This window comes from Bombus affinis, chromosome 4 (assembly GCF_024516045.1).
Source record: "Bombus affinis isolate iyBomAffi1 chromosome 4, iyBomAffi1.2, whole genome shotgun sequence".
In the NCBI taxonomy this organism is placed as follows: Eukaryota; Metazoa; Arthropoda; class Insecta; order Hymenoptera; family Apidae; genus Bombus; species Bombus affinis.
Window position 1 is genome coordinate 14,861,259 of NC_066347.1, and position 24,632 is coordinate 14,885,890.

A 24,632-nucleotide genomic window follows, 5' to 3' on the forward strand; every position below is an offset into this window, starting at 1 on the left:
TACTATTTAAATTATACGTATTTATGTATATGCTTTTGATTTCTTATATTTATATAACTTAATTTTAAGAAAAAAAATTAAGATAATTAAAGAATTAAATTTATTAGTATTGATTTCGTATTATTACCGACAAGTACTCTCTGAGATAATTAGATAAAAAATTGCTAAAGCATAAAAAATGTAAATATATTAATTTAAACAAACTTCGCTCATATAATAAAACAAAAAATATGAGCTGTAAAGAGGAAGTGTTTCATAGAAAAATGTAGATTGTGTTTTAAAACCTAAGTTCTATGTTCTAAGAGAGTCGACTATGTAAATATCTTGTAATATAAAAAATCAAATAAAAATCGACATAGCCTACATTTGTATAAAAAGTTGTCATTAGTAAAACTGTAATAAATAATAAGTATAATTAATATTAACTGGTATCACAAATATATTGAAATATTATAATCGTACTGCTAAGGTTATGTTACATGAGACAATTTAAAACGCTGCTTTTCTTAATTAAAATATGAGTTCACGATACAAATCTAATAATAAATTTAGGCATAAATATCAATATGATGATGAACAAAAGAAAAGTAAATACGATTCAAAATTGCCATACAGTACAGATTATGATAAAAAAGGGATTTTGGACCAAAAAAGTGATTTTTCTCAAGAAATCACTAATAAGAATACCGAAGACTTCTATTTTAATAAATATAAGCATGAATTGAATAAAATATTCTCTGGAAATTTAAATGTAATCCAGGATACTGATGATTTTTGGAAATTTGTTAATAAATATGAAACTGTACAGAAAAAACTAAAAACTCCAGATATTTTACCTAATTTTTCACTAAATACTATCGGTGTGCCAGAAACATACCACAAATTACATTGCATAAATTTCAAATTAAGTTATAATTTTAATGAATTATTTGCACGTGTAATGCCAGTTAAAGCATTAACAAAAGAACGCTTATTAAAGTTTCAGAACATAATTATTTTATATTTAGACTTTAAGCAAAAAGAAAAATTTACCAAGCTAAAAAAACTCAGGAAATCACAAGTAAATCTACCAGTTTATCAATATAAACATGAAATTATTGAAACAATAAAACAGGAACAGGTAGTTATAATAGCTGGTGATACTGGTTGTGGAAAATCCACTCAAGTGCCTCAATACTTATACGCAGCAGGTTTTCAAAAAATTGGTACATACAATATAAGTCTTATATTTAAGATTACAAATATTATATTGAACAAACTATAACTTTTCAAGAAATATTATGTTATACTAAAAAAATACTTTTTATAGCTTGTACCCAACCAAGAAGAATAGCTTGTATATCTTTAGCAAAACGTGTTGCTTTTGAAACATTAACAGAAAACTGCAATGATGTTGGTTACCAAATTCGTTTTGAAAAGCAAAGGAATCAAAATACCAAAATTACATTTATAACAGAAGGTCTTTTGTTAAGACAGGTAACAATAAGACTATAATAAATGTCTAGTAATATAGTTTACATATTAAATGTTATAATTGTAATATATATCTGATATATTGTATGTTTTCCATAGTTATCTGGAGAATTTGAATTATTACCTTATGATGTAATTGTTTTGGATGAAGTGCATGAACGTCACCTACATGGAGATTTTCTTCTTGGTATTATGAAATGTATTATTAATCAAAGGCAAGATCTAAAATTAGTACTTATGTCTGCTACAATTAATATTGAACTTTTTAATAATTATTTTTCAAAAGAAAATGTTAAAGTAATACAGGTATATTTATAATCATTTAACTGACAAACCCATTAAGAATGATATTATGATAGTATGTAATTAACTAATTTGTAGGTTCCTGGAAGGTTGTATCCTATTCAGTTATTGTACAGGCCTGTTACTATAGAAGATATTCGATATAAAAATGATAGATTCAATCCAAGTCCTTATATACAAATAATGCAAATAATTGATCAAAAATATCCAGGTAGAAGATTTTACTTTCTTATTAAAAAAATTAGTCACTTATATCATAATAATAATTGATATTTTCAGCTGAAGAAAAAGGCGATTTATTAATATTTTTAAGTGGAATGAGTGAAATTACTGCAGTTGTAGATGCAGCAAAAGAATATAGTCAAAAAAAGAATAATTGGATTATCTTAGCACTTCACAGCACTCTAGCTATTAGTGAGCAAGATAAAGTAAAATTTTTACATGTTTGCTTTAAAAAATTTATGTTTATAATCCTGATGTAATTGATGTCATATTTTCTTTTTTAAAGGTATTTGATTTTGCTCCTGAAGGAGTGAGAAAGTGTATTGTATCTACTAACATTGCTGAAACTTCTATTACTATAGATGGAATAAGATTTGTTGCTGACAGTGGGAAAGTAAAAGAAATGAGTTATGACCCATCATGCAAAATGCAACGACTCAAAGAATTTTGGATTAGTAAAGCTAGTGCAGAACAACGGAAAGGAAGAGCTGGTAGAACTGGACCTGGAGTATGTTATAGGTATCATAGTTAATTATTAAACTAGAATAATATTATTATATTTCGTAATATTCTCATGATTTAATGTGCTAAGATCTTAAATCAATTTTTTTATAGATTATACTCTGAAGAAGAATATATGTCTTTGGAAAAATACTCAACTCCTGAATTACAACGTGTACCTTTAGATTCCTTACTTCTACAAATGATTGCAATGGGACTTCCAGATGCGCGAAAATTTCCATTCATAGAACCACCTTCACCAGAAAACATTGAAAATTCTATATTATCTTTGAAAGAACATGTTAATATACTTATATAAGTCACATAATAATCTACACACGCGAGTATGATTAATATAAATAAAATAATATTTCTAATTTACAGGGTGCGCTAACGGATAATGAAAAAATAACATGTATTGGAAAAACACTTGCACGCTTACCTGTTGATATAACAATAGGGAAAATGTTAATAATGGGTTCTATTTTTCACCAAGTAGAACCAGTCTTGTCATTAGCTGCTGCCTTAAGCATACAAACACCATTTACAAATAGAGCATATAGGGATTCAGAATGCGAGGTAATAAAATGTAATTTATACATTTTTTACATATAAAAACAATAATCTTGAAAAATAATTCTGAAGACATCTAGGAAAAAATTGGAATCTGATCATGGTGATCCAATAACATTACTAAATGCATTTAGAGAATGGTTAGAAGTAAAACAACAAAGTTCGCAAGAATCCAGAGGTAGTGGTAACAGTAGTAGAAAATGGTGTAAAAGAAGAGGTTTAGAGGAACAGAGATTTTATGAAATGACAAAATTGAGAGCACAGTTTAAGGAATTACTTCAGGTAAATTATTAATTTTCTAATATTAGCTTATCAAACTTTATTTAAAAATTAATTGCTTCTAACTAACAGGATTGCAAATTACTGAGAAGTCTCCCAGAACCAAATTCTTCTATGTCCAGTGCAGAACGCGCTATAAGACATGGAGAGCTTAAACTTTTAAAATCATTAAAAAGAACCTACAAACAAAGTGAACCTAGAAAGCGAAAACAATTAAAACTAGAATCATTTGATATTCAATTAGAAGATAATGATCATGATGATGGTGAAATTGACATAAAAGATATCGAATTTCGAATGAAAAATGATCCAAATCAAGTGCAAAATCTATTAACAGCAGCCACTGCATGTAGCTATAAAGATTTAACAATGTTAAAATTAATACTCTGCAGTGGTTTATATCCACAATTTGCATGTGCTGATGAATTTAATTATTGTAAGGTAATAATATTATCGTATATATTTAAAATAAATTAATTATTCGTCGTTACATATTATGAACTTTTGCAGACAACAAACGAGCAACTGTTTCATACAAAAGCAAAACCATATATTGCTTTACACCCAATGAGTTTCTTTGGAAATCATCCCCAAGTATTGCAATTGGAGGAAGCTGATATTGTATCAATACCAGGCTTTAAAAGTAAAACTGCCGTTAGTCCAAAACATACAATATTAACATATTTGTAAGTTCTTTTAATAATATTTTAAGATAGGATAAGAAAACTTCTACTTTGATTGATCATATATTAATTTAACAGATCTCTTTTGGAGACAACAAAGCCTTATCTAGTGAATACACTTAGAATGCCTGCTGCACAAACATTACTTTTATTTACACGTGAAATCGACACAAATAGTACATTTTCAATGTATGTACATATTATATATAATGAAATTGAAAAAAAATTTTTTATTGAATCAATATCTGTCTATTTTTTGTAGAATAGTATGTGATTCCTGGTTAGAATTAAAATTTCCTATACCTGATAGTGGTCAGATTTTACTGATGAAAGCTACCAAATTACGACATAAATGGGATTTCTTATTAAATCAACAATTACAAGGTATTAAATGAAACATGTAAAAAATATTAAGTTAATATGTAATATTATAAATGTATTTATGTTGTAATTTCCATATTATATTCTAAAAAGTAATACATAAATATTTTACAGATTCAAGTACCAGCAATGATGAAAATCAGGATTTCAGTGAATTTGAGTATACACTTACTCGAGATTTAATTGAATATATGCATACTACTGTTCCATATACACTAAAACGGCTTTTACCGGCTGATCTTAAAACAATATATGTGGGATGTGGTGAAAACAATATATTGATAGATCCAAATCCTTTTCAATCAGATTTTGTAGTAATACCCAACTCAATTAAAGGGGGAGTTCACGTAACAAACACTATTACATATAATTGGTAAATTAATATATTTTTATAACAAAACAGAATAATATAAAGTAACCAAAAAGTATAATTTCTTTTTAGTGTGAAAGAAACTGAATGGAGTGATCAACTTTCTACAGAAATTTTAGTAACACAATGGCATTGTTCAAATTGTAATATGCAAGCAATTCTAACAAGCATAGAAAAATTACAACACCAACAATCCTGTGTTAAAGCAGATATAAAAGATGTTGAAAAACATGACAATATTAAACGTAAACCTAATGCACAAGCATATGAATGTCCTGATTGTGCACAAATATTATACTTGACACCAATTGAAATTCTTAAACATAAAAAATCTCATGTTAAATAAAGTATTTATTTGATAATATAATAATGTACATTAAATCTTATATTTCATTATAGAATGAAGCAATATCTTTCATATAATGACATTTTACATTTTTTGTATATACATTCATTGTAAATTTATAAATTAACTATATAATCTTTTTACAATATGTGCATATATAAAATTATGTCCATGGTAAAAAGTTTGAGAACATAAAACAACCTACAACTCCATATCCTAGAAAATAGGAAAGTATAAGCTTATCCTTCAAAGTATATTTCTTCTTTGTTAAAAAGAATACTTTCCACTTAGAAAATACATTTTCCTTATCATCATATAAAATATTATCATTATTAGGACATAAATAACACATTGACAAAGCACAATACCAATATATTAATGGACTTGCTGAACTTATTAAACGGGTGCTTACTTGAATGTGTACAAATAGAATACAGAAGATAGTTAAAAATAAACCATGAATAACAAATACTAACATTTCAATTGGATACTTTTTTCTTTCAGTTTCTACATTATTTCCAATAACTTTAATAAATCCCAATGTATAAAAATACTTCTTATGTTCAAAAAAATATTCCTTTATACATCTAATCATAATATACAATATTGGAAATGCTAAAATAAAGTTTGGTATTTGTTTTATTTCATAGTAATTCAAAAATCCTATATTCCAGTATCTTTTTTGTATGTAAGAATATGCCATTGGAATTTTTGAATGGCACCATTCTACATTACTATTACCAGGCAACACTAAATTGTTAACTATACTAAAATTAGTAATATGTTCAGGAATAAAAGTTAGATTTAAATTAGGAGTACAAAACATAAGATAATTATATGTTTGTAACAAAATAAATGGAATTATTGATATAATTATTGTATTGAACATTAGACAAAATATTTTTAATGTACCTATTTTAAAAATAAATTGACAAAGTGTTTTTAATGAAAAGTTTACATTTTTTTCTGTATAAGTATGTAACAAATTTTGCAATTGATAATATATAGGGAAACCAATATTAACCATTCCATTAGATCTTGTAAGAATGGATAAACCTACTGGGAAAGATACATATGGATCTAATTTAATGGATCTTAACATACTGTAATATGATAAGTACGCAAATAAAGATTCTGAATAAACAGCTGAAAAGAATATGGTAGCTGGATTTATGCAGTATAATATTGCTGCTTTATAAGCTACATTTGTTGATTTTAACACTGCCTTACTAAGATCATAAAATATAACAGCAGATTTTACAAAACATATAATATTGACTAACATAGCTGTAATAAGTATAGAACTATGAATATTTAATACAAAGAATATTTTTCTTACAGGAACAGAAATAATCCGAAGTAACATAGGATACAATGGATAGAAGGCCAATGTGTTCTCATATGTATAACCATATTTTGCAATATGCAAAAAGTATTCACTATCCCATCGTGCAAGACCACTAAATAGAAATGTTACTATACTGTCATATAATGAAATTTGTTCAGAATTATCAGTAGGAGCTTTAAATGCATCTGCGTTGTGATCAGGACATATAAAATTAAAAAAGAATTGTAAACTTAAAACTATTATCCTACTAATTATTGCAAACCAAAAAACTTTCCTTCGTGCTTCATACATTCTATTACAGCATAGCAATATTTTGATTTAATATTGCATTAACTATACTTCTTCTATTAAAATTCAATTTAAATTCTTTTCCAGTTGTCAATATAAATTAATTTCTCTGATAGGCATTCTCTTATTATATGTAGACAGAAAGATTTCAAACGTATTATGTAACGTATTCCTTTCTCTCAAACTCATAATTGTTATATTATAAGAGTGTGTGGCTAAAAACAAATATTTAAATAGCATTATGTTAATGACCATTTTCTAATTTTCATAATTTATTATATATTTCCTATTTATCAAATATTTTTCCTTATTTTCCTTTATTTTTATTACATTATTTTTCAATATACTAATTTATAAACTACCAAATATAAAAATTACATTTTTAATTAAAATTATTTTCTGTTTAATTATAATAATGTAATATTGTTATAAATATGACCTACCCAAGAAGCCAAGTTATAAATGAACTTAATTTGTACAGCAATCAGTATGATCACCAACATATTTCAACATTCAATATCCTGAAGGCCATCAGTACAGCATCGAACTTAAATATTCTGAAATCAGCATTAGACACATACATATTGCAATTTTCAAATGAATCTTTTTTTTTTTTTTTTTTTTTTTTTTTTTTTTTTTTTTAGTAAGCTACACGATACAAGAATTTTTTAAAATTCAACTTAGTAATTCAATTATTCACTTGCTATCAGTACCCTAATAGCTAAGAGTCATTAAATAAGAATATAATTTTTAAAGACATAATATACATGTGTTTATTTTAAATTCATTTTTAAGATTACAAAAGCATGCATATTCTGCATATTCTTTTATTTTGCATATTCAATTCTATATAAATGCAATAGTATTGCATCTATATATACTTTTTCAGCTTTGGCTCATTACTATAAATATATTTGATTATACAAATAAATTTTATCATATAAAAAAATTATACAATTTTTCTCAGACATGTAGCAGAGTTATATTTTTACACCACAAACTTTTTTAGCATAATCTACAATATGATGATCTTTTGGTGTACATTCATATTCAATATTTTCTGCATATGGCATAGGTACATCAATACCAGTGCAACGGACTGCTGGTGCATCAAGTTGGAAAAATATTGGGTTTTCCATTATTGTTGCCACAATCTCAGAGCCTACTCCACATATAGGCCAACCTAATTCAACACTCATAAGTCTGTGGGTTTTTGTAACAGATTTAAAAATTGTATCCCAATCTATTGGTCTAAGAGAACGTAAATTAATCACTTCTGCTTCTATCCCTTCTCCTGCCAGAATTTCTGCTGCTTGCATTGTATACAAGGTAGCTTGACCATGTGCAGTTAAAGTAATATCTTTACCAGGTTTTTCAATTTTAGCTTTACCAATGGGTATAACAAAATCTTTATCCATAGCTTCATCTGATACAGGAAATTGAACATTATATAAAACTTCACTTTCTAAAATTACAACAGGATCAGGATCTCGAACAGCAGCTTTTAAACTACCCCTATAATCTTCACAAGTTGTTGGTGACATAACTTTTAAACCAGGTATGCTCATGTACCATCCTCCAAAACACTGAGAATGTTGTGCTGCTAAACCTTTAGCATTACCATTTGGACCACGAAATACAATAGGTACAGGATATCTTCCTGCAGACATGTAAAGATTTTTAGCAGCAGCATTTACTATTCGATCAATAGCTTGCATTGAAAAATTAAATGTCATAAGTTCACATATTGGTCTTAGACCAGCAAGTGCTGCTCCAATGGCTAAACCACAAAATCCAGCTTCTGTTATAGGTGTATCAATTAATCTTTTGTCACCATATTTTTTCCAAAGACCTCTTGTTACTTTATAAGCACCATCATATTGTGCAACCTCTTCTCCCAAAATAAATACATTTTCGTCTCTTGCTAATTCTTCGTCAAGAGCTGCATTTAATGCATCTCTTACAGTCATTTGTGTAACATATTTATAGCTTTGTTTTTGTAGAATACGTATGTTTGACAACACAGTATTCCTTAAGAAGCATACGAAATGCATTTTACATCATAAAAATAAAATTATAATATATTATAAATTGTGTATTTTAAAACTATAAAATTTAAGACAAAACAATAATACATCTATTTTCCTTCTTTATATATTTCAGGTTAGACGATATACTTGTATAACAAATTACATACATTAGGCATTAATTTTTTTACTTTTGGCAGTATATAATAAAAAAAATAGGTAAATAGTGATATATCAGACTACACTATTACTTATTAATGATTATTTTATTATTTAAAGACTTTTTTGTATGACAATCATATATAAAGATTATATAAGACTTAATAATTTCGATGTATTTTAAACTTCATATTGCAAAATACAAAACCACTTTTCCATGGCCTACTTAAAAGAATAAATGTTTTTGCACATATGAGTATATATATATTCTATATTCTGTATCAACTTCTAATAAAAACAATCTTAATCTTAGAGACAAATATTAAAAGAATCGCATCAAGATTAATATATTTTGTAGCTGACATAATAAAAATAATGCAATTATGAAAAATAATGTTTGCAGTAGTAACATAAATCGACTTTTTTAGTGTAACAGTAACACACACAACAATTCAAAAATGGTTTTAAATACAATTTTAAATACAGCTAAAACTGTATGTTTGTATTCAACTTAACATCAAAATTGCATTTATTCTAATTTTTCTTTTTTTTCATTAATTCCCTTCATTAATCTTCTTCTGTTTTAATTTTTTAAAAAGAGAATATCATTTAAAATGTACGATGGGAAATACTGTAATAAATACATTTTATTAAATTGTACAAAATTTGATAAATGAATTTGTAAACCTTTTCTAACCTATTCAGAAGAAAAAAAAGAATATTTAATTTATCTTAATTCTAATATACATATATTAAGTTTGAAATATTACACGTTTTTATCAGTATTGTTATAATAGTAATTGATTAGATTACCTTTAGTATAAACATATCAACTAGACTTATTAAACTTTATTTTAAATTAATAGCAAATAACGATATCACTATCCATTAACAACAAAAACACTACTTTAAGAAGTCAAATGAGGAAATAAATTATTTTTAGTTTTCTTAAAGCTTATAACGAAGAAATGTAATATCTAATTTTTATTTTTATGTTTATTAATACATTATTTAATAAATTTAATTGTTACAATAAAATTTAAATAATGAAATTTAGTGACTACGGTTCTAGTTAACGGAATAGGTATAAAATGAGATCATATGAGATTTTAATAGTTAATTTCTTAATAATTAAATTCGACTGTCATGCAAGCTTTGATGTTTCACTGAGATATTAAATAGTCATTTTTATTATGCTCTCTATGTTTATATAAAATTAAATGTATCAGTTTATTGTTTCACCACCTACTATAACTGATATCTTTTGTACACTTTTTTAATGCTGTAAATATATATATATATAATGTAAAGTAATATGTATGATAACAATTGTGCCATAATAAAATCATTGACAGTAATTTCTTATATATTATGTAATTTTAATATGGTATGATATACATAATCTCGTTTTAATTGTAGAACGATATAAAAACTATAATGAATAAGGTTATGTTTACAAATGTCATAACTTTTAGTAAATTACTAAAAGTAAATCATGAAATTACAAAATTTGCAACTAAATTTCTACATATACGTAAGTATTTTAAAAATTAAATATGATATCTGCAATATTAAATACAATATAAAGAATAATGTGACAATTTTGCTTCTAGAATTTCAAATTCTCTTTTCAAAAGAAAATGAAATGTCTGAGAGTCCAAGAATGCGTGAATTTAGAAAAAAATTAAGAGAACGTACACCTATAGGTATTTATTTATCTTAAGAAATTTATTATAAGTTCATAAAAATAATGTTAGTAAAATAAAATTGTTTTACATGCAATAGAAAAATTGGAGGAACTGGAAGAAGGCAAACATCCTTATCAAGAAAAAGAACCATTGAAACCATTTCCAAATGATACTAATCCAGAAACAGGTGAAGTAGGAGGTCCACGTGGACCAGAACCAACACGATATGGTGATTGGGAAAGAAAAGGTCGAGTAACAGATTTCTAAATATTTTTTAGTGCATTGTATGTACATGAAAAATATAGTTTATACAAGATGTACAATTAAAAACACATATAATTTAGCAATTTAAATTAGAATAAAAAACTTACTGTGTATATGTATAAAGTATAAAATAATAAATATTATATTTACATTTAAAAAATGTAGCCTTCACTTTTAGAGAATCATGTTTTATTCTGTCATACTATACTTTTACAAACATTTTTAACTAATGGATAAACAATTAAGTATCAAATTACAATGATAAAAGGTAAATATAAAACATCTGACGACTTATATAAAATTGTATATATGTACATAGATTATATATACATATTTGTAAGAAATGTGTTGTCAGAAGTATAACAAAAGAATAAGGATATTACAAGATATTACAAATATGGATATTTTGAAGTTAAAGCTCGTTTTGAAACATATTAATACCAGTATAGTCGATTCCATAAATAAAATTTCTACAAAATCATTAATATATACTAAATCGAAAGAATTTTCAACAGGTATCCAACATAGATATAAGCCTTCGTTTGTAAAGCAATAATTTTGATAATTCAATACTAGATACTTCTTTGCTATATGTATACATAGGTAGTTTATTGCGAGTTAAAGAACCAGAGGCAAAAGGTGAGAAAAGAGAATCAATAAGAATGAAACAATTTCATAAAAAATTAAAATTGCAACCTATACCTAGTAAGTATAATTTGTAATATGTTACATGAAATAACAGTTAAAATTAATATGAGATTTGATTACCATAAATTTATGAGATACAATCATTATAAAAAAAATATAATAATAGGGGTACCTCCAAAAGAACGTTTTGTGGACTTAGTACTAGTGGAAACTGATCCAAATAATGGAGAACTAATAACAAATAGCGAAAAAGATCCAACAAAGTGGGGGGATTGGCAAAATGGTGGGCGGGTGAGCGACTTTTAATTCAAAATTCTCATTTCAAGATATAAATATATAAAATATAATGAAGTAACACTTGATTCGTTTAAATTTATAAAATTTATTGTACTACTTGTAAATCTTGTTTGTTTATTAAATAATATTGCAAGTTTCTTTTGCTCTTTTATGTACATATTTGTAAAAAACTACACCAATATGTTGGCAGACAGTATATCTTAATTGAACGACATAAATAAATAAAAATAGACATAAAATTTAAAACATTTGTTTCAAATGTAATTACTGAAACTGTATAAAGAGATAATTAAAATATATTTCTATTAAATAACGTCCTAGTTAATATGATCATCCAAAATATGTTTATGTTAAATATGTTTAATGATAGAAAATAATAGTTGAAAAGTAAGCAATATAATATAATAGAAATATTGTATAAACAAAATACGATACTATAAGGACAAATATTTTAGTTCGCTATTTTATTTGAAACATTCTAACATTTTAATTAAAATATTGTTCACATATATTTTTTATATTATAGTAAAAATAAAATACTATTTTCGTTTAATATATAACATATATTTAGAAACAACTAATTTCATTTTTTAATAAGAACAATCAGTTTTATTCATAAATGATACAGTAACAAAAATTGTTTTTTTTTTTAAATTCAGTAAGTTAACATGATGTAATGATGATATCTTTTTTAAATAAGTTGATCATTTTTTTTTTATGCAATTGTAGACCACAGTTGTACGTTTTTATTTTTTACATCATAAACCGAATCTCAAATAAACAATTTGCATTACTTCCATGCATGTAATATACTTTGATTGTACAATAAAGAAGTTTTTATGTAATTTGTTTGGCATAAAAAATTACTTTTATCTTTAATTATATACAAGGTACTTATTGAAATTATTAAATCAATATTATAAAAAATTCAGAAATAACGGTTATTAAATATTTTTTATATCAAAGTTCTTTTAAAAAAGTAAGTGAAAATATTACATTAAAATGTATGATTGTATGACATAAAATTAATATTCATAGATACAATTATAGCATTCTTTATGTCAGATTGTTTTCTAAAATGCATTATTTTATATTTACAGCATAGTTTCATTTTACAGTATGAATACAGTTAATTGTCAAATCACACTTTCATGATACGCGATACACAAAATACAAAATTTTTTTATGAAACGTTAAAATTAAAAATAGCGAGATATTTACAAAGTGGTGGCCTTACAGCGTAATATTTTCGTTCTACTCCTAACAGATCCATAGACGAAGTATCGAAAATAATGCTCATATAGCATGGTTTTTATTCAATGAAAAAATTAGTTTTTTGCTAAGCTGAATTATTTGCGATAAATACATTGCAGATCTATTATTTGTCATTGAAGACCTTATAATAAGAAAGACAATTTCTCAGTTAGTCCTAATTACAAATTGAAAATCACTGAAAAAATTTAATTTATAATTAAGTTAAATTTGAAGTACTAATTAGTGAGTGTCGTAAAATGAGAAGAAAAGAATCTAAAAATATAAATATATTTGTCCAAATAATAAATCTTCAGTCTTTCATCTAGCATCGACGGACCTGAAAATTGTAGTTTTAAGGTAGCATCGAATATTAAAGATTATAAATCTTAACATGTTATAAACTATAAAGTTTTATTGATGGCTAACACATCTCGCATCATCATGTTCCTGAGTGTCCATAAGGCATTTACCACATTTCCATGGTTGCCTACACCATTGCCTAACCATTCCGCAGGCAATTTCGTTACATCAGGGATTTGTGTATTATCAGGATTAGCATTCATTTGTTTGTCCCAATTTGATATGTACCGATTTTCTACATTCAATGCTTCAATATATCTGTAATTGCAATATATTTGCAGTAAAATAATCAAGTATAAATTAAATTGCAGTAAAATACTCAATTTACTTACCGTAAGTACGCATCTGAATGTAATACGCGACTTGGTCTTGGAGGAACAGCAACAAACATGGGTTCTGGTTGTTTAGCACCAGAAATGTTGCTTGTTTGTGTAGCAGCTGCTGATGTTTCTATAATAAAAAAGATATGTAGAAAAATGAGAAAATACTTGTAATAAATATTATCTTGAATTTGTTAGAAATAAATAATATACCTGTTTCCATTGGTGGCAGTATCGTTGGACCTTTTGATGCCATATAGTTTCTATAATTAAAAAAATGTAAATGAAAGTAAACGGATTGTATTATAAATATGAAAATATTGTTTCATTATGTAGCATTTTGACATCATACTTGCTTCTTTCCGAAGGAGGTATTATACGTCCATTTGACTTAAGGATATGTACTTCCTTAACGTGCCTTGCAAGTCTTTGTACACTTGGAAATGGAGGTACAGATTTTTTCGTACGGCCACAACCACGCCATTGACATTGAAATTCGACATCTATTAGAATATATATTTCAAAAATTGAAGATTTTATTCGTCCGTGATGGTACACATTATATATACATACAAAGTGTACAAAAAAATTGTATGTATACTATTCATCAAAACAAGCAAAAAAGTCTTAATAAATGTGAGTCCAAAAATCATCAATTTCGGAGTTGCGAGATGTTTTTGTCAATAAAATATTGATCCCCGGCGTTTCCCGTATCTCTTGGCAACATTTTGCGATTCGTTGTATCAACTTATTTAATGAAGTAATTCGTTTACTATACACTGTATTTTTGTACACTAAACATCCCATAACTTCAAAACGGTTTGTACTCATATTTATTAAGATGTTTTGATAAATGTTATATGCCCTTAAAGTTTTTCTCCAACATTTTTGTGTACTCTGTATATAAAGTAATACAGATAACACTTACCGCTTGCAGCATTAATAAAAGACGATTGAACATGTCCATTTTGTTCCGCAATACAATGGTCGATACAATCGGTCATATCTTCAAATTGCCAGTCACAATTATCCCAGCAACATTCATAAACTACATCTTGTAAAGCATTAGTGCCTACTGAAACATTATTTCCTTTAAGTTGCCCACCATCTTCATTCATTTTAATTGCTCTTTCCTCCCAAGCTTGTTTTTCTCCTGCTGGCAATTTCCTCCACTGAAATATAAAAAATATTTATGTAGCACACTTTTGTTTTAAATAATCTGACATTTCTTTAAAAATTAACTTTTCGGACCTTCTTCAAGAACAAATATAAAATAGTCATGAAATGGTAAGAAATTAATTTCAATCACAGAGCTACTTTCTATATGCATATAAATAATTTATATAATTCATACAATACAATTTATAGAACATATCAGTATAATAACAAATGCTATGCTAAAAAATGTATGATAAATAAATTATAAGTAAAAATTATGAAATATATATTTTAATATTCAGATTAATTTATGAATTGTATATAATTTTTATTCAAAAGGTAATACTTATCACAACAATAATAATTTATATTTCACTAGATATACCGTACTTGTGTCATATTTGAAAGAAAGATGAAGTATGCAGAATAACATACCTTTTTACAATATTTTACAAAAGAAGTTCAGTAAATCTTTTTTCAATATTGTGTTCAAAAAATTGAATCTACATACTTTCCTTTCCTTCAATAAATTCTTATAGTAAAAGGAAAATCAACAGTAAAAAATAAATAAATACCTCGTTGCCAACAATTCTGCTAATCTCCCCAAAGGATGATTCAGGATTGTTTTGTGTAATCTGCGTTCGCATTTTACTCGAATATAAAATATAGCCCGTAACTAATTTCTTACCCGCCGTTTTCTAAACAGAAGAAAACACAAATTATAATACCACTGCCTTATGAAAACGGATATTGATATTATACCTTTAGAGGTAAAACATCTAATTGTCGTTCTAATGTTAGATGACAAATTTTAAACGGTGCAAAAACGAAAAATGTATATGCTGGCATATTTTTCTAAACAAAAATAAAATGAAATAAATAAAATGCTATTTATGAACAAGTTATAAGCAAATAATGTCACGATAAGTCCTACCTTTTTAGTCGACACAGGTGTCTGAGTATTGGAGAGCACCGGTTGAGCTTCTGCAGATCCAACGGACGGTGGACCACCAGCATCCATGCTGTCCTCCCCAACTCCTACTCCTACTCCCACTCCTAATCCTACTCCCATGCCTAGTACATCGGGTTCCAGCTTCGGTAACAATGGTGATGCTTCCTATACCATTTATGTTATGTTACGTTCATTATCCGTTACCGAATGTAATATGAATATTTTTTTTAATATTTTAGAGTGATGTAACAATTTCGTATATTAATTAAAATTTTTCTTGACCATAGATATCACGACATTTATATAAACATGACTAATCCTTCCTATTTCTTATCGAAGGTAATAGATTTCATCTGATTAAATACTACAATTTAATACTATATTACTATATGGCTTTATATATCCTTTTAATATTTCAATTGAACTGCTCAATAAATGTTCTAAATCTTGTAGCTATTTAAATATTAGTACTTATGCATTCCATTTAAAGCATAATGCTTTGTTTTTATATTACTTGGGTTAGAGTGACATGGAAGCGAGACTTTTTGGTGGTATTCTACGTATATCATATATGTATATACATACATGTATTAGAGATAAACCCAACAGGTGCTCTGAATTGAAATCTATTAAAAATAATATCTAGTCCTACATAATACTGATATCTCAAAAAATATTTTATGTAAACAAAACACAAAATATATACATAACAAATATGAAAGAAAAAAAAATGAATATGCCGGCATAAAATGAGGAACATGCTTAAATACAAATTGATGCAAAACCTATATCACACGCAAGTGATATTTGCATGTACAACAAATTTTATGACAATGTTGAAGTTGCACAATTTTTAATATGAATAGTTACGAGCTTGCGTGTGATTATTAAAAAAAAACATGCATCTCTTTGTATTATTAACCAAAAGGTAAAAACTTATAAATAGAAATTACCATTTCAAATTGAGCTGAACTAGGAGTAACAGACTTGACTTGATTTTGCGTCTGAGCCACATCGCCCGGAATCTATAACACACACATCACATGCAAAGCAATGATATTCAGTTAGTTGCATATCAAATAACAAGCATATCAAATAACATATCGTTATCAAAGTTTTGCATAGAATGTTATCTAAATTCTTAAATTTCATACGAACCTTAGCTGGATTAATAGGTCTTCGGAAGAAGTAAATTTCGTCTTCAGTTACTGCTGAATTATGATTAAATTTTTTTAAACCTTCTTGTCCTAATTTTTTCATGAGGTTTTTACTTTCATCATACAACGATTCACAAATATATACATCATCTTCTGGAATTTCTGTCGGTCGACCTATATAAATATGTAAATTTGTATAAAAATAATTTTCTGAAATGTATTCTTTTTATTTCATAATTAATGTGTGTTTAATTATTTTATTAATTACATTCTTATATACTCACTACAAATGTATTCTCCATAGTCAAGGACGGCACATTTTCCAACAATGGCCACGATAGGGTGAGTACCATCAACTGTAGATAGGAATAGTTCTTGTTTGTAAAATAACTTAGTAGGAGCATGTGGTACTTCCGCAGGCATTAACAACCATGGGCCTTTAAAATAACACTTTCCACTGAAAAAATTAATTACTTGGAATAAACATCCAAATCATTAGCAACTTATAAGATATGTTACATACTCTTTTGTCGACCATATAGCATCAATTTGTGCAATTTGTTGTCTACCTCCATCTGTTGCTACATAAACAAAATCTCCAGTTTTTACAGACCCTGCACATGTATTATATTGTTCATAATATGTATTTTCTGCATCATCTGGATTATATAATATCACATTCTAAAAATATAGATATATAATATATAAAATATGATACATAATAATATATTTTCTAGTTGTAATATATCAATGTCACTTACAGGTCTTTCTTTCTCTGTCAATTTTTCTCCTTCCTCTAACTCAGCAATTTCTTCTTTGTGTTTCTCTAATCTTTCCTTATATACTGATATTACTCGCTTTGGTTCTAATGATTTCTCTCTTGGAATTAACTTTAAATGATCTGGATCAAAATTCCAGACTTTAATTTTTTTAAAAGCTCTTGCTTTTGTAGAATATCGCGATTCACATACATAAACATCTTTTTCTAAGAAACCATCAGGTTGCATTCTAAAGTAATCCTTAACACTTAGTACGCAACACCTTCCAGCTACTTTTGCCAAAGGTACAGCTACATGAGCGTCACTTTTAAATAACTCCTTGTCAAGGAATTTTCTAGATGCCACATGATAAGTTTCACTTGGTCTATAAAATAAATTGCCATATAACATTTGTTGACCTTCTGTATTTGTCCATAGACGTTCTATGAGAACCACACTATATTCCATGCCTCGTTCTGTAGGTTCTATATATGCAAAGTCCCCAGCTCTATATACTTCTTGATTAAAACTCATAGATCCACCATTATCACTATTACTTCCCTCTGTATTAGTATTTGTTTCAGAATCCTAAATAAACAAAACAAATACATTAAATATTTCTTTTCATTATGGAATTAAATTTTATACAATATCACATACTTTTGTCTCATTGCCATCACAGCTTTCATCCTCATTAGGTAATGACAGTTCTTGTTGTTGCTTAACACGTTTTAATTCTGCAACTTGTGCAGAAAGATCAAGAAGTGTATAATTAAGTGCTGGTGAATGTAATAAATCCCCTCCACGAGTTACTTCATCACGAGTACGTAAAAAAAATGCTTGTAGTTCTACGCTATCCTCAAAAGGCTGCGAGTCTGTACGTGATAATCTTCTAGCTCTTTCTAAACATGTAAATACATCTTCTTGAAAACGATCTAACCGTTTATATACTCCACGATCTAATCTTCTTTTAATCAAATCTAATGATAATCCTCGTATCCTAATATTTAACAAATTGAATTATTCATATTACATTAATAGCATAAAATAAAATTATAAAGGTAACATTTATTTAAATTAAAAGTAACATACTTTTTCCCATCAACTATGTCGTGTTCTGGAAGTTCTGCCATTGAGTCAGAATAACACCTTCCTTCTTCATCTTGATGATTATAAAGAGCAGTGAAGATTGTTGCTAATATTTCTTGAACTGCAGCCGATACATCTGGCACACTTTCTTCATCTTCACTTAATTGTAATTTTGTTTGAAGAACTAATCTTTGTAAAATTAAAGCATCCTATAACATGATTTTTAAGTAGATTGTAATTATATTTAAAACATACTAATAGCAATAAATGTTGGAACTAATATGTTGATAAACAAAATTTGTAAAAAGAAGATTAAATGAATAATATTCTAAAAAGAATGTTGTTTACTTCTGTTTCACTCTTCTTGCATTTTTTTGATAAACGTTGATCTACTTCCTTATCTCTCATTAAACGAATAAAACACGGTCGAACTTTTAATGCCTTTTGTACAAAAACATTTTCATTATTAATATTTCCTTGTTCAAACATTCTGAGCAACAATATAGTATATATATATAAAAAGGTTGCAAACTTATAACTTTCACAGATATTCACTTTTCCATGTGTTTAATTTATGATTATTTTGATAAAATTGCATATTTGCACCAGTTTTATTACTGTAACTATTCATAGATAAAAGTCATTTATTATTCTGTAAAATCCTTATAAGGAACCGTATGAAATGGCAAAGCTACGAAAGAAACTAACTTCACGTAACCTCAAAAACTATAACCGTAAACAGATTGAGCTTTCCATGTTTTAGCGCGAAATTTCAATTGGACTTTTGGCATTCATATTATTCGTATTTCCTATACGCCCATTATGATCATATGAATTATTTTAAATGAAATTAGAAAAAAGTTAAAAATAGAATATTTTTCTATGTTTATATTTTCTTATAAAAAAGTCATAAAAGTTATTGACAATTACTGAATATTAATTACCTCTTTAAAAAACTTTTTTTTTAGATAGAAATTAAAACATCAGGAACATTTTAGTAATGATTATACAGAATATCTAGTTTTTTAATAGACAGAGCGCTTTTTGCTTCAAAAATTAAATTAGTGTGTTAATAAAAACTTTAATTTAAGCAAGTACTTTAAAAATGTACATGTATATCAATATACAAACCTTGTATATTTGTGAATCAGGTTCATTATATTTGCAAGCATTATCAAACATTAATATGAAATCTGATACGAGTTCATCCAAATTCTCGTATCCATTATTCTTTAGAGCAGATGCTATTTTTTCCATGTTCATTGGTTGTTTAATAACTTCATAATAATCAGGGTATTCATTTTTATTTGGTAATTTCATAAAAATTAAAGATAACTGTCTCCCTTTTGCGTCGTGATAATCTTTTATAGTGTCATACATAGTTTTCAATTTTTGTAAGTGTAGTGGTACAACTTTTTTAGGTCTCCTATGTGTTATAAAAAGATATATTTAATATATTATATAAAAAACATATAATACACTTACAAACTGTATTAATTATAATATTCTTAAAAATAAACCTAAATACTTTTGTAATTATGTTATACACTTATAATACTACATACCCAACATTTCTAGTAGGAGTAGATGCACTTGATTTTGTAGGTTTGGGTGTCTCCGGCAAAGGACCTAATTCTTTTACTTTATCCATTAGAACTCTCTCAAGGGTATTTGCATCTTCATATATTAAAGAACCTTCTTCATTGTATTGGCGACAATTGTTAAACATTAACTGAAACGAAACAATAAAAATTAATACGAAATATATTCGTCAAATGTAATAATATAAAAAATATACCTTAAAATCTTGTATTAATTCGTTTTCACTTTGATATTTTTCTGCCTTAATATTAGCTTCAATGGCTAACATATCAATTGGTTCTGCTATCACTTGATAATAATCTGGATATAATTTCTTAGAGGGTTTTTCCATAAACATTAACATTGGTTGCCGACCATCTTCACACTATAACATAATAAATTCTGTATTGTTAAGCTTCAGTTTCAGCAATCAAAATTGGAATTACTTACAACGTATTCTATAACACATTTAACTAGTGCATACAATCTTTTCTTCAGTGGTATATTGTCTTTATATTTTCCACGTGTTAACAGATTTGAAGCACGTTTAATAAGTTTAGGTTGATGAGAGCTATTTTCAAATTCACTATCTGAGTCTGAATCCTATAAACAGTGTTAACAAGAACAAAAAGAAATACATAAGAAGTTTAGATTAAATACTTAATACAAAAAATCTTTTAACTCAAAATTTATACTAGTAACTCATACATATAAAAATATTTTTTTACAAATTATTCATTTACTATATTGTTAATATGTTATTATATTGAAAAGTAAATACCATTATCATATATATGACTAAAATATAAAATTTAAACAAACCATATCTTTACTTGAATAAGATAAATTTCACTTACCTGATCAAATTCTAACAATTCATGTACTTTTTCTTGCATAATTTTCTGTAGTTTTACAGCACACTGCACGTGAAACATATAGGTATAAATAAATAGTATATATTAAAAATGTGAAATTTTTAAATTATTGTTTAATACCTTATATAATCTAGACGTATGAATATTATATTTTTTTGCATTTTCAAACATAATATTCATGTCACCAGCTACTTCACTTACAGTACCATATTCACCTTTCTACAAAAATGATGAATTAAATAAGAATAACTTATAAAATATAAAACGATTTGTAGTTTTATTAATTACCTTTATTTTAGTACGAATTTGTAATAAAGAAATAGGATTTTTAATCATTTTATAATAATCGGCGTACAACCTCTTTGATGGCAGTTTCCAAAAATATTCGCTCATTCTAACTCCTTATACAGAAAAAAAGAATTATTCAATACTATTTCCGTAAAATATTTTTTATCTCCAATGTCATAACATTTTAAAGAAATTTCATAAAATACCTTGATTGTTAGGTGCTGTCCTAATAGTTTGAAATAATTGCCACTGTGGATTATCAGCTTCTTCAGTTTCTGCAGGTTCATCTTCTTCATCATCGCTTTCTTCATCTTCATCTGGTAATGTTGCAGTTTGAGCTATTAAAGACTGTGCCATAGTACGGCTTCCTCTTTTACTTCTTGTTGATGGTGCTGTTGTTGCAATTTTTGGAACAGTACTGCTTAAGCCAATATCTTGCTTTCTTGCAGCTGCAGTAATAATTTTTTTCAAAAGCTTTGCATCTTTGTAAATTTGAGAACCAGGCTCATTAAATTGGCAAGCATTACGACACATTAACATTAAATCTTTTTCCATGTCTGTAATGCTACTATAGGCTCCTTCTTGAATTTTTCTTGCAACTGTTTTTAAATCTACTGGTGTTTCAATTACATCATAATATTCTGGATATAACTGAAAACAAAATTTGTCGTATAATAAATGTGTTTATAAATCAGTGATATATTTATAATATTTTATCAATAAGAATTTATCAAACTTTTTTAGATGGTTTTAGTTGAAACATTGTATGCAATGGTCTGTTATTATCAGCTGGATCTGTTGCTGTCATAACTGCTGCAAATAAATCTTCAAACTGTTGCATTGTCTCTTCATCAGGATTTGTAGAACTTTCAGATGTATCTTCTGCATCTTCTTGTTTCGTTGTAGCTTTCCGAGCCTGTATAATTAACATTACATTAAGTATTTATAGATTAATTACCTATATGTAATTACATTTTTGCTTACCAGTCGTCCTACTTTTAGGATAAGTTTTCCCTTAGGTTCTGGATCTTCATATTCTTCCATAATGCGATTTTTTGTATTTATACATAATTCCCAGAGTTCAGTGGCATCTTTATATTCAGGAGATGTACGCTATTTTAATGAAATAATATTAATAACATAAATATTAACTGAAGACCATATAACATACTGTTTTATAATATATACTTCTGTGAGTCAATATATATTACCATATAAAAAGCTTTTGCATTATTAACCATGAGTTGAATATCAGCTGCTAAATCATCCATGTCCCTGTATTCATCTGTTTTTAGTTTCTGCTGAACCTTTAGTAGGTCTATAGGATTTGTTACAACTTCATAATAACCTGGTTCTTGTCTACGTTTAGGCACACGTATAAATGCATCACATAATAACGTTCCATCTTCTTTTTTTTGATTACGTAGAACATCATATAACTGTTGGCACAGGTCACTCTAAATATTTAATAAAATAAATATTAATTTTTGGTGAAACATTGAAATTTTTACTAACAATGATCTCAAATAATATATAACAACTTACAGGATCTATTTTTTTCCGTCTCTTTGTCGGTTCAGGTGGTATATCGTCACCATCATCTTCTGTGCCGCGACTTGCAACTGAAGATGTTCTACGGCGCTTGTTCATCTTGAACAATCTTAGAAATCATGCAAAATAAACATGTGCACAAACAAATATACATTAATACTTTATATCAATATGGATCTATCGTATTACAATTTCACATCTATGTCATGATGTCAATATAAAGGATATCCACAGGAAAGATTAACTACATGTTATGCCTGGCTAATACAATGTAATTACATCACTTGAATGCACAAAATAAAAATGTGAACAGAATTTTATAAAAAGAATTTCATATGCAATATATTCATTTACTAAATGTGTTACTTTACAAAGAAATTCCTTAGCGTACGTATTAAGTATGAAAATAGTCGAGATACACAACTGCAGCTAAGAAAATTTCGCCGCCATGATATGTCGCCACTGTGCTTCAAAATGCACAAATCTGCAGCATTTCAATTTTTTGATGTAATGCTGTAAATAAACCCATCTTGGTTGGAATTTAGTATAAAAATTATAAAATGTTCGCACTTGAATAACTGATGAATTAACTAAAGAGTACCACAGAAGTTTACAACAAATCATCAAAGTAAAATTTGCCGCCATATCAAAACCTCACTGTATCTTTAACATTGTTCGTCCACGAATATCATTTTACTTTTCGAGGCACTGGTGTTATCATTTTCTGAAATCCTCACCTGTCGTTAAAATTTGTATAAAAAGTTTTTCATTAGTATACAACATGTAAAATAAAAGCGTTACAAATGTTCTTCACTTTTCATCTGCAACGCACGATGACACACGACTTGGCTAACGCCATGCCGTAAGCAACCGCGGGTTTATAATCACACGAATTGTACGATCCTATAGCCAGAAATAGAGACTACTTCATATGTCCTTTCATACATAAATCTACTTAGTCGATAAGGTAGATTTATTTTAAAAAATTGTATGTCTCAATGTATGTGCATATAGTATAATTTACTGAAATTTATATCTAATAAAAGTATTGCAATGATTACTGTAATGAACATTTTAGTAAAATATTTTTCATACAGAAGAAAATGTTTTTATAATAAAAAATACGCTTACATTTCGTAACTGTTCAGAATTTTTAATAATGTTAAATTTTCAGTATACCATGCAATGAGTAATGCTCAACCAGGTCCTGAATATTTTGTCAACTCAACAAATATTTTCTTTACTTTTGCGAAACATTTTTCATTTTATCAATTTTATTAATATTTTCCTATTTGCGAGTTTTATAATCATTCATTTCGGAAACTAATAACTTTATATATATATTTCGATGTATATAATATAATAAAATATCGTATATTTCATTTCTATTTTGTTTCTTTGCGAACAATATTAATAAAAAACAAGTCAATTCATAAACA

The 24,632-nt window shown here is 26.9% G+C and overlaps 6 protein-coding genes across 15 annotated transcripts; 3 read left to right on the top strand and 3 right to left on the bottom strand.

Annotated features, from left to right (window-relative positions):
- Positions 1-108: 108 nt before the first annotated feature.
- Positions 109-5,208, top strand: LOC126915804 (probable ATP-dependent RNA helicase DHX34). 3 transcript variants are annotated; one of them, XM_050720814.1, is made up of 16 exons: positions 110-1,205; positions 1,310-1,476; positions 1,573-1,660; positions 1,760-1,779; positions 1,855-1,987; positions 2,056-2,204; positions 2,285-2,517; positions 2,614-2,800; positions 2,884-3,078; positions 3,145-3,354; positions 3,424-3,792; positions 3,862-4,037; positions 4,113-4,223; positions 4,297-4,418; positions 4,530-4,788; positions 4,858-5,208. In XM_050720814.1, the coding sequence occupies exons 1-16, from the start codon at positions 518-520 to the stop codon at positions 5,129-5,131; spliced, it is 3,381 nt and encodes a 1,126-aa protein (XP_050576771.1). In that variant the 5' UTR covers positions 110-517; the 3' UTR covers positions 5,132-5,208. The 3 variants fall into 3 exon arrangements, 2 of the variants coding, with proteins under 2 accessions (XP_050576771.1, XP_050576769.1); XM_050720812.1 differs by having other exon boundaries at positions 1,573-1,779; XR_007710339.1 differs by lacking the exon at positions 4,858-5,208 and having other exon boundaries at positions 109-1,205; positions 1,573-1,779; positions 4,302-4,418; positions 4,530-4,547.
- LOC126915805 (GPI mannosyltransferase 2) lies at positions 5,119-11,744 on the bottom strand. 2 transcript variants are annotated; one of them, XM_050720816.1, is made up of 3 exons: positions 11,726-11,744; positions 7,211-7,324; positions 5,119-6,982 (listed from the first exon to the last, which is right to left on the bottom strand). In XM_050720816.1, exon 3 carries the CDS (start codon positions 6,768-6,770, stop codon positions 5,295-5,297), a length of 1,476 nt encoding a protein of 491 aa, XP_050576773.1. In that variant the 5' UTR covers positions 6,771-6,982; positions 7,211-7,324; positions 11,726-11,744; the 3' UTR covers positions 5,119-5,294. The 2 variants fall into 2 exon arrangements, with proteins under 2 accessions (XP_050576773.1, XP_050576772.1); XM_050720815.1 differs by lacking the exon at positions 11,726-11,744 and adding an exon at positions 9,767-9,896.
- Positions 7,725-9,733, bottom strand: LOC126915806 (pyruvate dehydrogenase E1 component subunit beta, mitochondrial-like). The gene has a single exon (XM_050720817.1). The coding sequence runs from the start codon at positions 8,819-8,821 to the stop codon at positions 7,748-7,750; it is 1,074 nt and encodes a 357-aa protein (XP_050576774.1). The 5' UTR covers positions 8,822-9,733; the 3' UTR covers positions 7,725-7,747.
- LOC126915808 (succinate dehydrogenase assembly factor 4, mitochondrial-like) lies at positions 10,267-11,065 on the top strand. Its single transcript, XM_050720819.1, has 3 exons — positions 10,267-10,487; positions 10,567-10,659; positions 10,739-11,065. The coding sequence occupies exons 1-3, from the start codon at positions 10,391-10,393 to the stop codon at positions 10,906-10,908; spliced, it is 360 nt and encodes a 119-aa protein (XP_050576776.1). The 5' UTR covers positions 10,267-10,390; the 3' UTR covers positions 10,909-11,065.
- LOC126915807 (succinate dehydrogenase assembly factor 4, mitochondrial-like) lies at positions 11,106-11,988 on the top strand. The gene is made up of 3 exons (XM_050720818.1): positions 11,106-11,420; positions 11,509-11,610; positions 11,720-11,988. Exons 1-3 carry the CDS (start codon positions 11,249-11,251, stop codon positions 11,857-11,859), a joined length of 414 nt encoding a protein of 137 aa, XP_050576775.1. The 5' UTR covers positions 11,106-11,248; the 3' UTR covers positions 11,860-11,988.
- A 901-nt stretch (positions 11,989-12,889) lies between these two features.
- LOC126915802 (protein polybromo-1) lies at positions 12,890-24,090 on the bottom strand. Of its 7 annotated transcripts, none has more exons than XM_050720806.1 (27): positions 23,931-24,090; positions 23,188-23,302; positions 22,854-23,099; positions 22,627-22,755; positions 22,379-22,558; positions 21,849-22,293; positions 21,643-21,755; positions 21,475-21,573; positions 21,337-21,399; positions 20,930-21,082; positions 20,697-20,864; positions 20,464-20,630; positions 20,030-20,324; positions 18,902-19,107; positions 18,470-18,809; positions 17,813-18,397; positions 17,575-17,732; positions 17,336-17,508; positions 17,053-17,225; positions 16,848-16,919; positions 15,877-16,059; positions 15,518-15,640; positions 14,713-14,956; positions 14,137-14,287; positions 13,998-14,047; positions 13,797-13,914; positions 12,890-13,722 (listed from the first exon to the last, which is right to left on the bottom strand). In XM_050720806.1, the coding sequence occupies exons 2-27, from the start codon at positions 23,290-23,292 to the stop codon at positions 13,506-13,508; spliced, it is 4,956 nt and encodes a 1,651-aa protein (XP_050576763.1). In that variant the 5' UTR covers positions 23,293-23,302; positions 23,931-24,090; the 3' UTR covers positions 12,890-13,505. The 7 variants fall into 7 exon arrangements, with proteins under 7 accessions (XP_050576763.1, XP_050576765.1, XP_050576764.1 ...); XM_050720808.1 differs by having other exon boundaries at positions 23,585-24,077; XM_050720807.1 differs by having other exon boundaries at positions 23,383-24,077.
- Positions 24,091-24,632: the final 542 nt, after the last annotated feature.

What these genes read in the sequence shown, in the direction of transcription:
- LOC126915804 (XM_050720812.1), top strand. Translation starts at nt 518, where the DNA reads ATGAGTTCACGATACAAATCTAATAATAAATTTAGGCATAAATATCAA. An exon ending in AAAATGTTAAAGTAATACAG is followed by an intron (nt 1,780 to 1,854) that starts GTATATTTATAA and finishes ACTAATTTGTAG; the next exon opens with GTTCCTGGAAGGTTGTATCC. An exon ending in GGACCTGGAGTATGTTATAG is followed by an intron (nt 2,518 to 2,613) that starts GTATCATAGTTA and finishes ATTTTTTTATAG; the next exon opens with ATTATACTCTGAAGAAGAAT.
- LOC126915805 (XM_050720816.1), bottom strand. Translation starts at nt 6,770, where the DNA reads ATGTATGAAGCACGAAGGAAAGTTTTTTGGTTTGCAATAATTAGTAGG.
- LOC126915806 (XM_050720817.1), bottom strand. Translation starts at nt 8,821, where the DNA reads ATGCATTTCGTATGCTTCTTAAGGAATACTGTGTTGTCAAACATACGT.
- LOC126915808 (XM_050720819.1), top strand. Translation starts at nt 10,391, where the DNA reads ATGAATAAGGTTATGTTTACAAATGTCATAACTTTTAGTAAATTACTA. An exon ending in AACTAAATTTCTACATATAC is followed by an intron (nt 10,488 to 10,566) that starts GTAAGTATTTTA and finishes TTTTGCTTCTAG; the next exon opens with AATTTCAAATTCTCTTTTCA. An exon ending in AAGAGAACGTACACCTATAG is followed by an intron (nt 10,660 to 10,738) that starts GTATTTATTTAT and finishes TACATGCAATAG; the next exon opens with AAAAATTGGAGGAACTGGAA.
- LOC126915807 (XM_050720818.1), top strand. Translation starts at nt 11,249, where the DNA reads ATGTGTTGTCAGAAGTATAACAAAAGAATAAGGATATTACAAGATATT. An exon ending in ATCGAAAGAATTTTCAACAG is followed by an intron (nt 11,421 to 11,508) that starts GTATCCAACATA and finishes ATGTATACATAG; the next exon opens with GTAGTTTATTGCGAGTTAAA. An exon ending in AAAATTGCAACCTATACCTA is followed by an intron (nt 11,611 to 11,719) that starts GTAAGTATAATT and finishes ATATAATAATAG; the next exon opens with GGGTACCTCCAAAAGAACGT.
- LOC126915802 (XM_050720806.1), bottom strand. Translation starts at nt 23,292, where the DNA reads ATGAACAAGCGCCGTAGAACATCTTCAGTTGCAAGTCGCGGCACAGAA. An exon ending in ACTCCTACTAGAAATGTTGG is followed by an intron (nt 20,325 to 20,463) that starts GTATGTAGTATT and finishes TATAACACATAG; the next exon opens with GAGACCTAAAAAAGTTGTAC. An exon ending in GACCTATTAATCCAGCTAAG is followed by an intron (nt 16,920 to 17,052) that starts GTTCGTATGAAA and finishes TGTGTGTTATAG; the next exon opens with ATTCCGGGCGATGTGGCTCA.